Here is a 14,933-nt window from a genome sequence, read left to right as displayed (position 1 = left end):
CTTTCTTACATTAGTTTAAAGTTCTCATTGGCAGCAGTTTTACATATTTCAGATACTGTCATTGTAGCCACCACTTCAATGTTATCAATATCCAACCAATTTTCAAATTCTTCTTTGGACATACCATCTGGGGTTTTATCAAAAATTTCATTTGTAAGATACTCTGATTCTTTGGAAGAAGGAGTTTCAGAGTTTGTCTTAAAAAATCCATTTTTTGGAAGCAGTTTTCAATAGCCTTCTCTGAGACTTGTTCCATGATGCTGCTACCAAATGTAATGCATCAAGAAGGGAAATCTTTTTGCAATTGCACTTGCATCAGGTTGGTCATTTATATAATCAAGTTCAACTATAATTCTTAAAATTCCCTGCGGTAATAAGCTTTAAAAGCTCGTATGATGCCTTGGTCACATGGTTGAATTAACAATGTAGTGTTCAAAGGCAAGAAATGATTTTGATGTTCTTTAATGATAAATTGTTTGTGTGTGCTGTGCAGTTGTCTACTAACAAGACAATTTTTCGCTTTAATTTAAGATCTCACTTAAGTAACTAATTGTTGAAAATGTCATTAGTCTTCCAAGCAGTTGCACTAGAACAGAAGTCAACAGGCAAACTTTTGACACCTTGAAGCTAGTGCCGAGGATTTTTACTTTTTCCAATCATTAGGAGCTCTCGTTTCTCACCTTTCATATTAGCACAACAAATCACTTGCTCTTTTGAAGATTTAAATCATTTTAGTACTTTCATTTTTAAACAAATAATAATCTATTTTCACTGCACGAAAATTGAGTCCTTTCGTCTGCACTGTAAACATCCTTGGAAGAATATTCAGCAATAAGTTTTGGCCACTCAGTCTTAATCCACGCATCAGCTGATAAAAAAATCAGCACTTTTTTCTTCACCATGAATACACTTCTACACAATATTCTCTTGATTTTTCCACCTGTTAAACCATCCATCAGTTGCAGTGAAATTTTCTTTGCCCTTTATTTTTGCAAGTTCTGCTTTTTGATGCATTAAAGGCCCATTAATCAAAGCAATCTTTTCATGAACATTACTAAACCAAATTTTTAATGCTGATTCAACTTGAGTATCCTTACCAGATCAGGCTCTCTTCCGATCCATGTTCTCATTAGTAAGAGCTGAAATTTCAATGTTTGATCTGTTTGTTAAGATCTTACACGAGTGGTTGTGAAAGTTTTAAATGTACAGCTGCAGTACGCTGACTCATTTTGGGCAACTTATCATAGCACTCCAAAATTCTTTGCTTTTGTTAAAAAGATAAACCTTTATGTTTTTTACTCGCTTCTGTCATAATGCTAAGGGCTGTTTTAACAAGCACTTTTAAAGTCAAATTCACTTACTGAAAGATAGCATGAAAATAAACTCGAAAAATCACATTTAGACTGCTTTTATACCCCCCCCCCTGCATTTGCCTCGAAGATTTAAGATTTACAGAAGATTCTGGAGCTTGTTGAAGAAGCTTAGGAATGGAGGAAAGAGTGCTGTAAAAGGAGTTACAGATGATAAAGGTGTGATATGAAAATGGGAGAAAAAGATATCCTTGAAGTAAGGAGTAATTACTTTGAAAAACTGCTAAATGAAACAATCACTGATGACAGCACAGTGGTAAAAAAACACTGACCAGGCATGCAGTCAGGAATACATATCCATACTTGAAGTAGAAAAAGTCATCAAAGGCTTGAAATGTGGAAAGGCAGCAGGAGTAGATAATATTAAACCAGAAATGCTGAAGAATGGTAGTATAAGAGTCTTACAGTGGCTGCACTGCATAGTTCAGAAAGCCTGGACAAGGGGATGAATTCCTGAGGATTGGAGTAGAGCTATCATAGTACCCATATATAAAAAGGGAAATAAAACTGAATGTGAGAATTACAGAGGTATTCTCTACAGAGCGTTCCTGGCAAGATCTATGCAAGTATACTTGAGAAACGTTTGAGAACAGCAAGAAGAACAAACTGGATTCAGGTCAATTAGAGGCTGTCAGTATCAGATCTTCACTTTACGACAAATACTCGAGAAAGCATGGGAATATAACAAAGATCTGTATTTAAGTTTTGTCGATTTGGAAAAAGGCATATGACAAGGTGTCAAGAGAGAAGCTATTCAATACGCTAAAGTTATATGGTGTCAATGGGGCATTATATCAAGCAATACATAGTCTTTATTTGAGTTGTAAGTCAGTAGTTAGAATTGAAGGAAGTACAGGAAGATGGTTTTATGTTAAATCTGGTGTGAGACAAGGATGTACATTATCCCCTCTGTTATTCATTATCTAAATGGATCACATTATGAAGGAAAGTGGTATTAAACATGATAAAATTGGAGATGTTAATGTCAGCTCTTTGCTTTATGCGGATGATGTTATACTTCTAAATAAATCCACTACAAGTCTGCAAGATTCTCTGACTAAATTGAATAACTGTTGTAATAGATATGGCATGAAGGTCAGCAATAAAAAGACAAAGACAATGAAAATAGGCAGAATAATTGAAAATGTCGACTGTGTTGTGAATGGAGAACCTGTGGAACAAGTAAAACGTTTCAGCTACTTAGGCATGATTTTTACTGAAGATGGTAAATTAAATATAGAAATAGACAACAGAATCAGCAAAGCTGGTATGGTGGGAAGTCAATTGAATAAATTCATATGGAATAAGAGAGAAATTAGCCAAAACACTAAATTAGCTGTATACAAGACAGTGTTCAAACCAGTTTTAACTTATGGATCTGAGAGCTGGGTCAGAAGTAAAACACTTGACCAAAGACTAGAGACCGCAGATATGAGAGTCCTCAGAAAGAATATCGGCATGAACAGATGGCATCAATGGCAATATCATATTAAAAACGAGGATATTAGGAAAGAACTTGACATTGTCAACATCCAGGAATGCATTAGCAGAGCTAATCTCAGGTGGTATGGTCACTTAAACAGAATGGGCGAAAAAAGATTAGCAAAACAAGTGTTCTCTGCCAGGGTGGCAGCAAAACGACCCAGAGGAAGACCAAGATATAGGTGGATTGATACGGTACAAAGTGCCTTAGACAATAGAAATATAAGATCTGATAATGTTGGAGTCTTGACAAGTAACAGACTGATTTGGAGGAAAATTGTAGATAGGAAGCTAGTAATGATATTTTTTTCGTGTAGTACTATCATATCCTATACACCCCTTGAGGGTACATGGCAAAAATTTGATGATGATGATGATGATGATGATAAGATTGAGATTAGAAAAAGGTTAAGATTACCCTCCTGCATTTGCCTGGAAGACAAGATTTACGGAAGAATAAGATTAAAGAAAGATTAACAAAAGTCAGATTTTGACAAATATTCTTTGTCAAATTTTTTTCTGATTAACCATTATTTCTTAGAATTCTGAGATACAAAAGGCTAAAACATTCGAGGATTTTGATAACAATAACTGGAACTTTGATTATAATAGACAGATTATTTTTAATTCATTTTAAATGGTGTTTGGGACCAACTGATTTTGATAACAACAGCTGATTGATAATATTATCTGCAATTACAATAAGCGGATTCTACCGTGTGTGTATGTGTGTATGTGTATATGTATATATATATATATATATATATATATATGCAAAACAATATTTGTATTGCATATGATATAATACGAGCATGACAAATAATGTAACTGTTAATTAGTCGCGAAAATTTTTTTTTGCTTAGCTATAAAATTACCAAGAATAATTTTGAACTAAATTTTTGTTTATTCAGTGTGAAAAATGAATAAAATAATTAAAAAGTATTTTATTACCCAATGTCAACAAGAGGAGGTTTATCTCTTCCTCGTCGATAACACAAATATATACTTGGACTCCGTAAACTTCCATGATTAAGATCTGCGGGAAACCCAAGTGGTGTTATTTCAATACATATATAGCCACGAGGAATTATTTCTCCTTGACTACGTATGATGACGGTAATATCAGTGATTGGAAGCAGGGAATGTGTGTTCTTTGGACTTGTGCCATCCTGAGAAAATTCTTCTAAAGGTGATGGGTTATCTGACAGACCAGCAATGACAAAATAATCAGCTACCCGTTTTTCTTCCATTGGATAAAGTTTTACATCCCGTGTTTTAGTAGAAGGACCATCTTATTTGTTAAGTCTCATTTTCTGGAAAAGGAAAGTAAACTTAAATATACAAAAACTGTGCAGAGCATATTGTAAAGTATGGATATGAAAAAATGTTTGTAAAAATAAAATTAGAAAATATTCAGAAATGGCAAGATTAATCACTTCTGATATTTTTTTTAAATCAAGTACACCTTATTGGCCAAGTGGATAGCATGTTTTCCAATCTACTAGCTATGGATTCAAATATAACTGTAGTTTGGATGTTAATAAATGTCTTGAGATGGTTTTGACAACTTAAAACCACTTTGTCTCTAGCGAAAAATTCCCAGACTGAGGGTACACATGGAATCTGGGTCCACTACTTCAGAAGAATGTGTACTACTATGTTGAAAAATCAGTATTCAAAAACCAACAAGTTAATCACTGTTTGCTGTAAATGACTTGCAGATCCAACGACCATCTGTAGAATAAAAATTTATCAACAGTAATTCTGCATTTCAGCCTCCACATCAACACTATCTTCGGTGATACACATAATACATACAGACATGCAAGCTTTAAACATTCATGACTGGAAAATATAAGTAGGACTGTAGGACATGACTGCCTCCTAGGGAGAGTGAAATAATCTAGTTTGCATCTATTTTCCAGATGGCAGTTAAATCTGCATGTCAGAATAAATCCTGTAAACTGACAAGCCTTTCAGCAGATGTTAGTTGAAAGTATACTGATGAATAGCTTGCTCCTGCCATTTCAAAAGTTTGGATCATAAAGACTTGTTCCAAGACTTTAATTACTCTATCTTTTCTGTAAGCATACAAGATCTCCTTTTCCTGATGGTTTATTAAAAAAGTGAATCTTAAGCATTTCTTCTAATAATTTTCAATTTCTTTTACAATATTAACCTCTTCTAATTGTTATTTCATGTCTTCTCTACATATCCTTTTATTTAAAAATTTTTTTTTTTTTTTATAATTCTACAAAAGGATTGCGTGTGTGGCCTCTGCTCACTGGTACAGAGCTAACAGCACTACTGTTTATTTCTCTCATCATACTATGCCACATTTAAAACAACCACATAAAAAAAATAAAATAAAAAACATTCCTTAAATACATCATATATCCATTCAACTGTTACATCACCAAGTATTTTCTTCAATAAGCACATTCAATTTTACTACTGATATTTATTCTATATTTCTAGTATTTAAATACTCTATAATTCTTACTCTCAGTTGATCATGCCTAGTTTGCTGATAGGCTGGATGGATAGCACCCTCTCTCTTTCTTTCTCCAATTAGCAGCCTATAAATTACAAATCCCCCCTATGGCCTAGATGTTTGTGAATGTCTTTAGGTGGTATATGAATATCATGATCATCCACCCAGAGCACTTCAGTAACAGGATCATGGTTACTGGACCATGGACCACCACTAACCTGCTTACAGAAGGCTTGATACAGCTTGAGAATGTTCTTTGAAGGGGTTAGATTATCAGTTTACAGATTATCTAACCCCTAGCCCACATACGGTACTGAGTAAGTATAAAAAAAAATAAAAATAAAGTCCTCATGGCCAAACTCTTACTATTGCAATTACATTCACTTTGGGTCATGAATATCTCTTTTTTTTTATTTACTATTTCTACTAATAAAATGTTAATGGACAGTCAGTAGTTTACTGATTAGGAAGGAGGGTCAATTCTTATGTACACTCCTCACATTGTCCTAAAATTCAAATTCCCACTTAATTAGTTCTAATTAAGAATTGTGGGAACTTGAATTCAACTGAACAGACAATTTGACAAAAAACAAGGGGATTCCCTCAAAAAATAAAGTTGCATGGGTATTTAACAATGCCAAGCTAATTGCATACTTTTGCATATCAAAACCAATACCTGCTGTTTTTTCCCCCCTCCTCCCAGAAAAGCATCTCATGGATGTTTCTAGTGAAAAAATTATTATTATTATTATGTGATGCCTCCAGGGAGTCCAAAGACTCATCGAGGGAGGACACCTACTCTACAACTCTCTGCCTCCACCAACAACACCAATGCTATCTACCGCCCATCACCATGACTAGCATTTCCACAGACAATCACAAACATCCATGCCCACGGCAGGATTTGAACCCGCAGCCATTTGGCTGGAGAGCGGATATGCTAACCACTCAGCCAACCAGGCCAGCCATAAAATACTTTGGATTTTAAAAATAAAATTTCTAATCTTCATATGGAAGCTCCAGATATTATGATTAGTTTAGATGTATCCTTGTTTGCTAATATTCCGTTATCTAACACCACTGAATTACTTCAAGAAGAATTTTCTTCAGATATTGTCAAATTATTTGGTTCTGTAATAGAATACACAGTATTGATGCTAGCTCCACAAGCCAAGCATTTTCACTTCTTCATGGTCAGTACAGTAATCTCGTTGCGGCGGTAAGCGTCATAAGAGTATACTCATAGCTGGCTTGTGTAGCTGGTTTACCAACTACGAGTATGCTCGTAGTTGGCAGCGAACGTGTTAAAAACAAATTATATCAACAAATCAAAGGAACAGTCATGGGAAAGCCTATTTCTCCTACTACTGCCAACTTCTTTGTGGAACACTTTGAACAATGTATTTTTGATGACATTTCACCTAGATCTACACACTGATACAGGTATGTGGATGATATTTTTGCAATTTGGAATGGCTCTTCCTCTGAGTTCAAGCAGTTATTTTTCTAAATTAAATGCATTCCATTACAAGATCTAATTCACCTGAGAAGAAGTAAATAAACAATTAGCCTTTTTAGATCTTCTAATTCTTCATCGACCAGATGGTAGCCTACATTTTTCAGTTTTTCAGAAGAAAACTCATACAGGCTGTTATATCCATGCTGAATCTCATCACTATCCTAATCAAAAGGCTGGAACTATTAAGAATTGGGTACATCCTGTTCATTCTTTATGTTCTTCAGATGAACTTTAACAGAAAGATTTACGACATATTAATTCCACCTTTTTATCTAATGGTTTTAAGGATTCTTTCACCAAAATAGCTTTTTACAGTTATAGTATCTCTACCTCTTCAAATACACAAGAAATAACTCACATGCCAATACCTTATGTGGTGCATGGCAGTAGTGAATGCATAGCAAAATTTTTTAAAAAGCCACTAAATATTTTTGTTTCCTTTCACCCCATCATAAAAATCTTCACCTTTCTCACCTCTCCTAAATGAAAAATCTATGAAAATAGGCCTGAACATGGAAACTACCATCTGCATTCTCAGTGAAGAATGTAGCTATCAAAAAAAAAAGAGCATCTTTTTGTTTTTAGGTTCAATGGCCCTATCACATTTAAGTAATTTAGCTTCTTAGACACCTCACACTGTTTATAAAAGGACAGTTAATTATATATGCATTGTTTGCTATGCTAATAACTTTTTGGAAACTGATATTTTATGATATCACAATGCATGATATTAAGGTCTCTTGCTACTCAGTTATCCAAGCATATACCAGATTCCTTGCTCTTGTGAGTTATCTTAATTTGGACAAACAGGAAGATCTGCTTTTATTCATCTAGAAGAACACAAATCCTGTATTAAATACCACGAGTCTGAACAGTCTGGACTTGCAGAGCATGCTCTCGACACTAAGCAGAGTTCATAGGAACAAGAAAAAGAGGCCTTCATATAAGTCATTTCCTCATAGAACATCTTTATAAAGAAAGATGTGAAACTTGACTTCATTGTCCAAACTTAAACAGATCCGATGGTCTACATCTATCCCCTTTGGGGGACAGGAAAGATTACCAGATTTAAAAAGTACTAACTTCGTTTTGTGTGTGTGTGTGTGCGCACACACACACAATTATTGACCTTTTTTAGTTATATTACATTAACTACTCAGGTAGTGCTCTTTTAGAATTGTCTGCTATTGTTTAATTACCATTCTGCAATCTTGTACTGACAAATAATACCTATGATACAGAGAAAAAAATTCTATGTTCAAGTTTTTTTATGCAAGTTTTCCTGCATTTTTATAATTTTTTTCAATGTGGATTAATTTTTTTTACAAACTGAGCTGTTTTGAATACAGGTGTTGCTATTCAGAAACCAGAAGAGGATGAGGACTTTTTTTTTTTTTTTATCTTCTTCTCAACATTTTGCATTCCAACAACCATTTGTTGGAATTTCTGATTCTTCCCTGGATTTGAAAAAATACTTATATCTGACCTTGAGAGAAGCTGTCAGAGGGATTTTTTACTTTTTCTTTTTTTTAAAAAACTTCTGGCAGCAGTCTTCCAAGGGAAGTGATTTCCATGGATGGCAAATATGCATATCTGAAATCAGGTTTTTTTTTTTAAATAAGTAATAAAATATCATTCACAGGGATACTGGTGAAAATAAGCATATCATATCAGAACCACTTGAAATTAAATAAAAAGTTTAAAATATGTATAATTTTTAATGTAAGAAAGGTATGGCTAGTGAAGAGAGGTTAAGTGATTCTGCTGTAGTAGACACTACTGAGACAGGCATCAGTAGTGTCTACTACAGGATCAGAATGGTTTATTAATTTTAAAAAATTTTAGGTAATCTGTATAAACCTTTTAGCCAATAAAGGAGGCCACCTATTCATTTCTACTTTATTTTGTGCAGTTATAAATACAGGGTGTCCCATAATTCTTAGTGCAATTTTGATCTTTAAATGCTTCAAAAGTCTCACAGATACAGAGTTACAATAAATATCATTTGAAAGTATAACTATTAGAATTTTTGATGCATGAATATTATTATTTCATTACATTTTTCTTATTTATTTATTTTATTTTTTTAAATGGTGGCAAATTGAAGATGGCAAATGTTGAAGAAAAAGTCAATTGTGTCCTGTGGCTTGCTAAACTCAAGTCCATAACAGCAGTTAAGAAAAAAATTCTCTGTCCATTATAACAAGGAGACTCCCCATAGAAATTTAATTAATAACGGGATGAAAAAATTCAAAGAAACTGGATCAATTCACGACAAACCCATATCATGGAGGCGTTCATCAAGAGAAGCAAATGTGGTCGAAATTGAAAGGGCATTTGATAAGAGTCCCAAGAAATCTGTGCGACATACTGCTGCTGAGTTAAATGTACCAAAAACCACAGTGCACAGATTTCTAACCGGACAACTCCATAAACATGCTTACAAAATTACAACTGTTCAAATGCTAGAAGAAGAGGATTATCATGCCAGGTTGGATTTCTGTCAATTGATGAAGAAGCAAATGGAAAATGGCACAGATGTTATTGACAAGCTGACTTTTTCAGATGAAACAACATTCCACTTATGGGAAAGTTAACCATCACAATTGCTGCATTTGTGGTATAGAGAAGCCTAAAGGAAATGTGGCAACACAAAAGAGACTCACCAAAAAATTAATGTGTCGTGCATGGTTAGGAGGCATTGTATTATCAGGCCATTCTTTTTTTTATGAGCCCACTGTCAGGGGTGAATCTTATTTAGCAATGCTTCAGAATTTTTTTATTCCCAAATTAAAGAGATTAAATCTTATGAATAAAACCATTTTCCAAAATGATGAGGCACCCTCACTATACAACACAGGTATGAAAGTTTCTGAATGACACTTTCACAGACAGGTGGATCAGTAGAGGAGATGCTCTTGCATGGCCACCTTGGTCACCTGACCTGACTCCGTTGGACTTTTTTGTATGGAGTCACATCAAAACAGTCATGTATGCTTCTAAACCTTCTCTTGATGTCCTTAAGACCAAAATTACAAAAGCAATCAATGCAGTCACTGCTCAGCAACTACTAAACGTTTTCCATAACTTCAAAAATCACCTAGTTACATGCATCACACAAGATGACAGTCATGTTGAGCACTAATAAGAAACAAATCATTGTAGATAAAACTTAATTACACACTCTTTAAGCTATTATATACTATAAAGCTGTAACTTTTATAATGTTGGACCTATTAAAGTTTAAAACTGCATTAAGAATTATGGAACATCCCGTATGTTCCATAATTCATACGGAACATCTCCACCCAACAGGTTGCAGGTTCAATGCCTGCTGTAGGATTAAATAATTGTCATTTAGGTTGGAGATCAATTTCATCAGACAGTGCAAGATCACTGTCTGCTTAGTGGAGACCTGAATTAGTCTGAACAGGTTCCATGTTGGTCTCTAGAGTAGGTTCTGGATTATATAAAAATATATATGGTATGGTGCATTAAAAACAGTACTGAACTTCAACATGCCCGTCAGTATACGAACTATGAGATATGCCATTCGACTGCATGCACATTAATAGAAGAGTATATGTAGAGTCTATGCCATTATATTTAGCTGTAGCAATGGTGTTGATATTGGAAGAAAAGATGTTTATTGTTGAGCATCATCACCATTGCCTTAATCAAGAGGTTCTGATGTACTGAGAATGTTCTGCCACAACGCAACAGGCATTTGGGGGAGACCACGAACTAGTAACACAAATGAGAATCATGGAGCAAGTGTTACAGTCTCTGGAACGCAGTCAATGCCAAACAGTGGTCACTACAGAGAATCCTTATGGAGCTGGGTGCCTTTTTGTACATCATTCAGGTTGGTTAGTGTTTAACAGCAATGAATTATGCTGCGTGGCAGCATAATTCATTGCTATTAAACACTAACCTGAATTTGTCCAAGATTAACCTCTTCACAGCAAGAAGGTCACCACATAGTGTGGGGTTTCCGGCCATGGAATAATTGGCTCTTACTTCATTGAAGGTGGTGTAACCATGACCTTGAACGAATGTGTTGGTTCCATTCACCCAGGATTTGCATAGGATATGCCATGCAAAAAATATTCCATTTCATGCACAAGTATTCAAACAGGATGGAGCAACCTGACACTCATCATGTTGTTTTAGAGCATATTTATTAGAACAGCTCCCACAGGAGGCCAATTTCGAGGTTCATAGAATTCCCATATCCTTTACGTTCTCCTGATCTCACATCACTTTGGGGATACGTTAAAGGAATGAGTATTCCACCATGACCCACCTTCAAACTTTGAAGGACTAAGGGATAAAATTACACAACATGTCCAGCAGATGTCCCAACCCTTATCCTCTAAGATGACAGAGAACTTTCGCATGCACTATAAAAGACTATTATTATTATTATTACATAACACCTCCACGAGTCCAAAAACTTATCGAAGGAGGACACCTACTCTACAACTCTCCGTCTCCACCACTCCACCAACTGCCTTCATCATCTTCTACACCAATGCCATCTACCACCAACCACCACCACCACTAGTATTTTCACAGACAATCAGAAACATCCATGCCCCTGGTGGAATTCGAACCCGCAGCCATTTGGCTGGAGAGCAGATATGCTAACCACTCAGCCAGCCAGGCCGGCCATGTGCTACAAAAGACTTTATCTTTCAAGATAAGGTCTTTTGTAGCACATGCAAAGGTTCTCTGTCATGAAACCTATCTTGAAAGATGAGGCACTCAATTTTTCGAGCAGCTATCATTGTTAATGCTTTATTTGACCAAGATTTGATTCCATCAATAGCTGTGGATGTACATATCATCATGTGTAAAACGTATATTTCTTTGTTAATAAACCCATTTACTGCATAACATATATTGTTGTAGCTATATAGTATTTTTATTTTTTGCACACCACACTGTAAAATAAATAAAAAAATAAAAAACTTAAAAGAAACCCTTATCCCATCTATGGTATTAATGCACTATAAGTTTACAACCTTCTGCAGGTGGGTCACATAAAAAAAAAAAATCTACCCACACACATGTACTGTATAAGGTCCTGATCAAGAAGTATATAGGCTACTACATGCAGATTTGGTCATGTAATTTGATTACAACTTCAGGAAAGGTCTAGAATGCTGGTTATAAAGACCAACATTGGGAATCCCATTTATAGAATCTGATGGAAAAGAAGAGGAAGAGTAATATCACTGATACATATAAACTAATGAAAGATTTGCACCACATTCATATAGAAAAGATTTTTCATAGACTACAGAGAGAGATAAAACCAAAAGCTACTTCTCTGAGATGCATAAGGAAGCAATGGTTTTTTCCCTTGGAAAATACTGGGCAAGAGTAGAAACAGTGGACAAGTTCAATGATCAAGGTGTTCTGATAGTGGGAACTTTCCATCACGAGATCAATTTTTTTTTTGTCTGTATATAATGCATCAATTTGTATCAATCTACTTCATGTGTTTTACATGTGAATGGAAATGTTTTATGTGAAAATATGCTTTGCTTATTGGAAAAACAATTAAAAATTAATATATTTATTTAAAATGCAGAAAGTCAAAATGAACAGCATATATAAAGTATATCTGAATTATTTCGATGCATATTCACTGTAAATTAGGATGAACTAGTTTAATATTAAACTGTATATCTAGAAGGAAACAGAATACCTAGAAATCCAGCTTAATGACAAGTTAAGGGCTGCTTTTTAAAAACAGATTGGTTCTGCTGATATATTCTTACATTCCCCAGTCCCTCTTTATTATATTTGTTATCATCACACACATTTTTTAAGCAGTACCTACTTAACTCAATACAAGATCTTGATCAAATGGTATGACAAATTTGGGGGTGTTGGTGGAGAGGGAGTTGAAGTTCAGAAGTGGCTACAACAGCCCACAGGATTACCTGGTTGCTGAAGAACACCCTGACACATAGAGATAAGCAAGTTATTCTCTTTATGAGACTTTGATAAGGCTTCATCTGGTTGCCTGAGTTTCCTGGAGATGTTAACATGGTGGAGCAGATTCAGAGGCGAGTAACCAAGATAGTGTGATCTTGGTTACTGCTTGGGTGATGCTCCACATGAGGAGAGAAGAGAGGCTGGTTGATCAGTGGATAAGGAGGGATATGATAGAGACATAAGCTGATGTGGAAAGGGGGGGGGGGGTTATAGGATTGATGTGGCAGAAATCTTTCATTACATGAATAATACGAGGAAAACTACAGTTAACAGAGTAAGACTGTGGTTCGTAAGGCAGTCTGGAGTAGATATTTTGCTTGGAGAGTAGTGAATGATTGGATTAGATTGCCAGAGTCAGTTGTGTGCATTTTGTCAGTGAATGATTGCAATGCAAAATATGATCGTTACTAATAATTAATGTTCTGAAACGGAATTCCTGCAATGAGTAAGGACTTCATGGAGGCACTCACATGTAATAATAATAATACCATCCACTAGCTTGCCAAACAATGACAAAATCTATCTCCCAATGCCATAAATGACACCAAAGATCCCAAACGTGTTGTTAAAGATATAAATCCTCACTCTTAAAAGTTAAGATTGATTCAAATGCCTGCCGTCTAATAGAAATCATGCTTTCAAAAGATTGTCAATTCAACTGCTCGAATAAATCAGGAAAAAGTCACAAAACTGATTTTTCTTTCTTCTTCCCTTTTAAGATTATTCAGAAAAATACATACATATACCACAAAATATTGTTTTCTCTTCCTCTCTCTCTCGGAATGAATTTAAACTTGTATTAAAATTGAGGTTAAACGGGCACGCAGAAGCGAACCAGCTGGAAGGAGTACAAAAATAACCACCCTTATGGTTAAAACATACTATTCCAGGAAAACAAATTATTCAGTTTTAAAATATCAACAATTCACTGCCACTGACCACACACACATTGCAGGAGTACTACAGTAGAGCAACTAATGTTAACGTCTCACAATTAATGTATTGAACTATACAGGGAACGGTACCTTTCTGATTAATGAATATAAAAGCGCGGCTTACCTTAGACAACATTGTGTGATCGTATATTATGTGAATCGGAACTGTTCAATTTTATATTCGGGATTCTTGTTATATATAATTCCGGACTACTTACAACCCACAGAATCATTCTGTTATACATGACGGACAAAATATATACGCTTACGTCGCCATCTTCCGTATGTACAGTATTAGGAAATCGGGCGTTATACATTAGCGCCGTCTTTCTCCCCCCCACCCCCTAAAAAACACATATATATATATATATATATATATATATATATATATATATATATATATATATATATATATATATATATATATATATATATATATATATATATATATATATATATATATATATATATATATATTTAATAATAACTCACAAAAATAAAAAATTTAAGAGAGAGAAAGAAAAAAGTGGCTTCTTGCCATTTATATGTAAAAGCTATATCTTCTAAATGAAATGTACATTTATTCTGATGTTTGCCTAGAACTAGAATTTAATAACAAAAACGAAAAATAGAAAGTAAATGTTTATAGAAGGAGCTGAGATATATGTCGGAAGGCTAATACCTAGGCTGACATGTATCGTTTTGAACGGGACAGTATAAAAACTATGAATATACTTTAATATTGGTTAATCATAAATTATTATTCATAACCTATAATCGTATATCAGTATCATGGATATCAGTAACTTGTATAACCATGGAGTCACATTGTGCGATACTAAATATCGAATATGCAGTATGTAATTTATTCAGAGAAAATTAAAAAAAAAAAATGTTGGCAACACTTTCGCGTCTCAGACGAGGCGTCAGTTCTGCTGCAGCCATGCAGTCGACTATTTATTATTATTATTACATCACACCTCCAGGGAGTCCAAAGACTCATCGAGGGAGGGCAGCTACTCTACAACTCATCATCTCACTACTCCACCAACCTTCATCATCTACCGCCGATTACCACCACTAGTACTTTCACAGACAATCACAACATCCATGCCCACGGCGGG

The 14,933-nt window shown here is 34.8% G+C and overlaps 1 protein-coding gene across 2 annotated transcripts in view; it reads right to left on the bottom strand.

The window, feature by feature from the left end:
• Crag (DENN domain-containing protein Crag) overlaps positions 1 to 14,072 on the bottom strand; it is a 718,705-nt gene extending 704,633 nt beyond the window's left edge. Inside the window, exons 1-2 of one of the 2 annotated variants that reach the window (XM_090406570.1) lie at positions 13,934 to 14,072; positions 3,804 to 4,165 (exon numbers count right to left, since the gene is read on the bottom strand). In XM_090406570.1, the coding sequence (XP_090262696.1) occupies positions 3,804 to 4,102 (299 nt within the window). In that variant the 5' untranslated portion in view covers positions 4,103 to 4,165; positions 13,934 to 14,072. Of the gene's footprint in view, positions 1 to 3,803; positions 4,166 to 12,819; positions 12,970 to 13,933 lie in introns of those variants that run through there. The other variant, XM_090406571.1, reaches the window with a different exon arrangement.
• Positions 14,073 to 14,933: the final 861 nt, after the last annotated feature.

Source organism: Typopeltis vanoorti, chromosome 16 (assembly GCF_054136105.1).
Source record: "Typopeltis vanoorti isolate ZY-2024b chromosome 16, IOZ_Tvanoo_1.0, whole genome shotgun sequence".
NCBI classification, from domain to species: Eukaryota; Metazoa; Arthropoda; class Arachnida; order Uropygi; family Thelyphonidae; genus Typopeltis; species Typopeltis vanoorti.
This window is presented reverse-complemented; position numbering and strand designations above follow the sequence as displayed.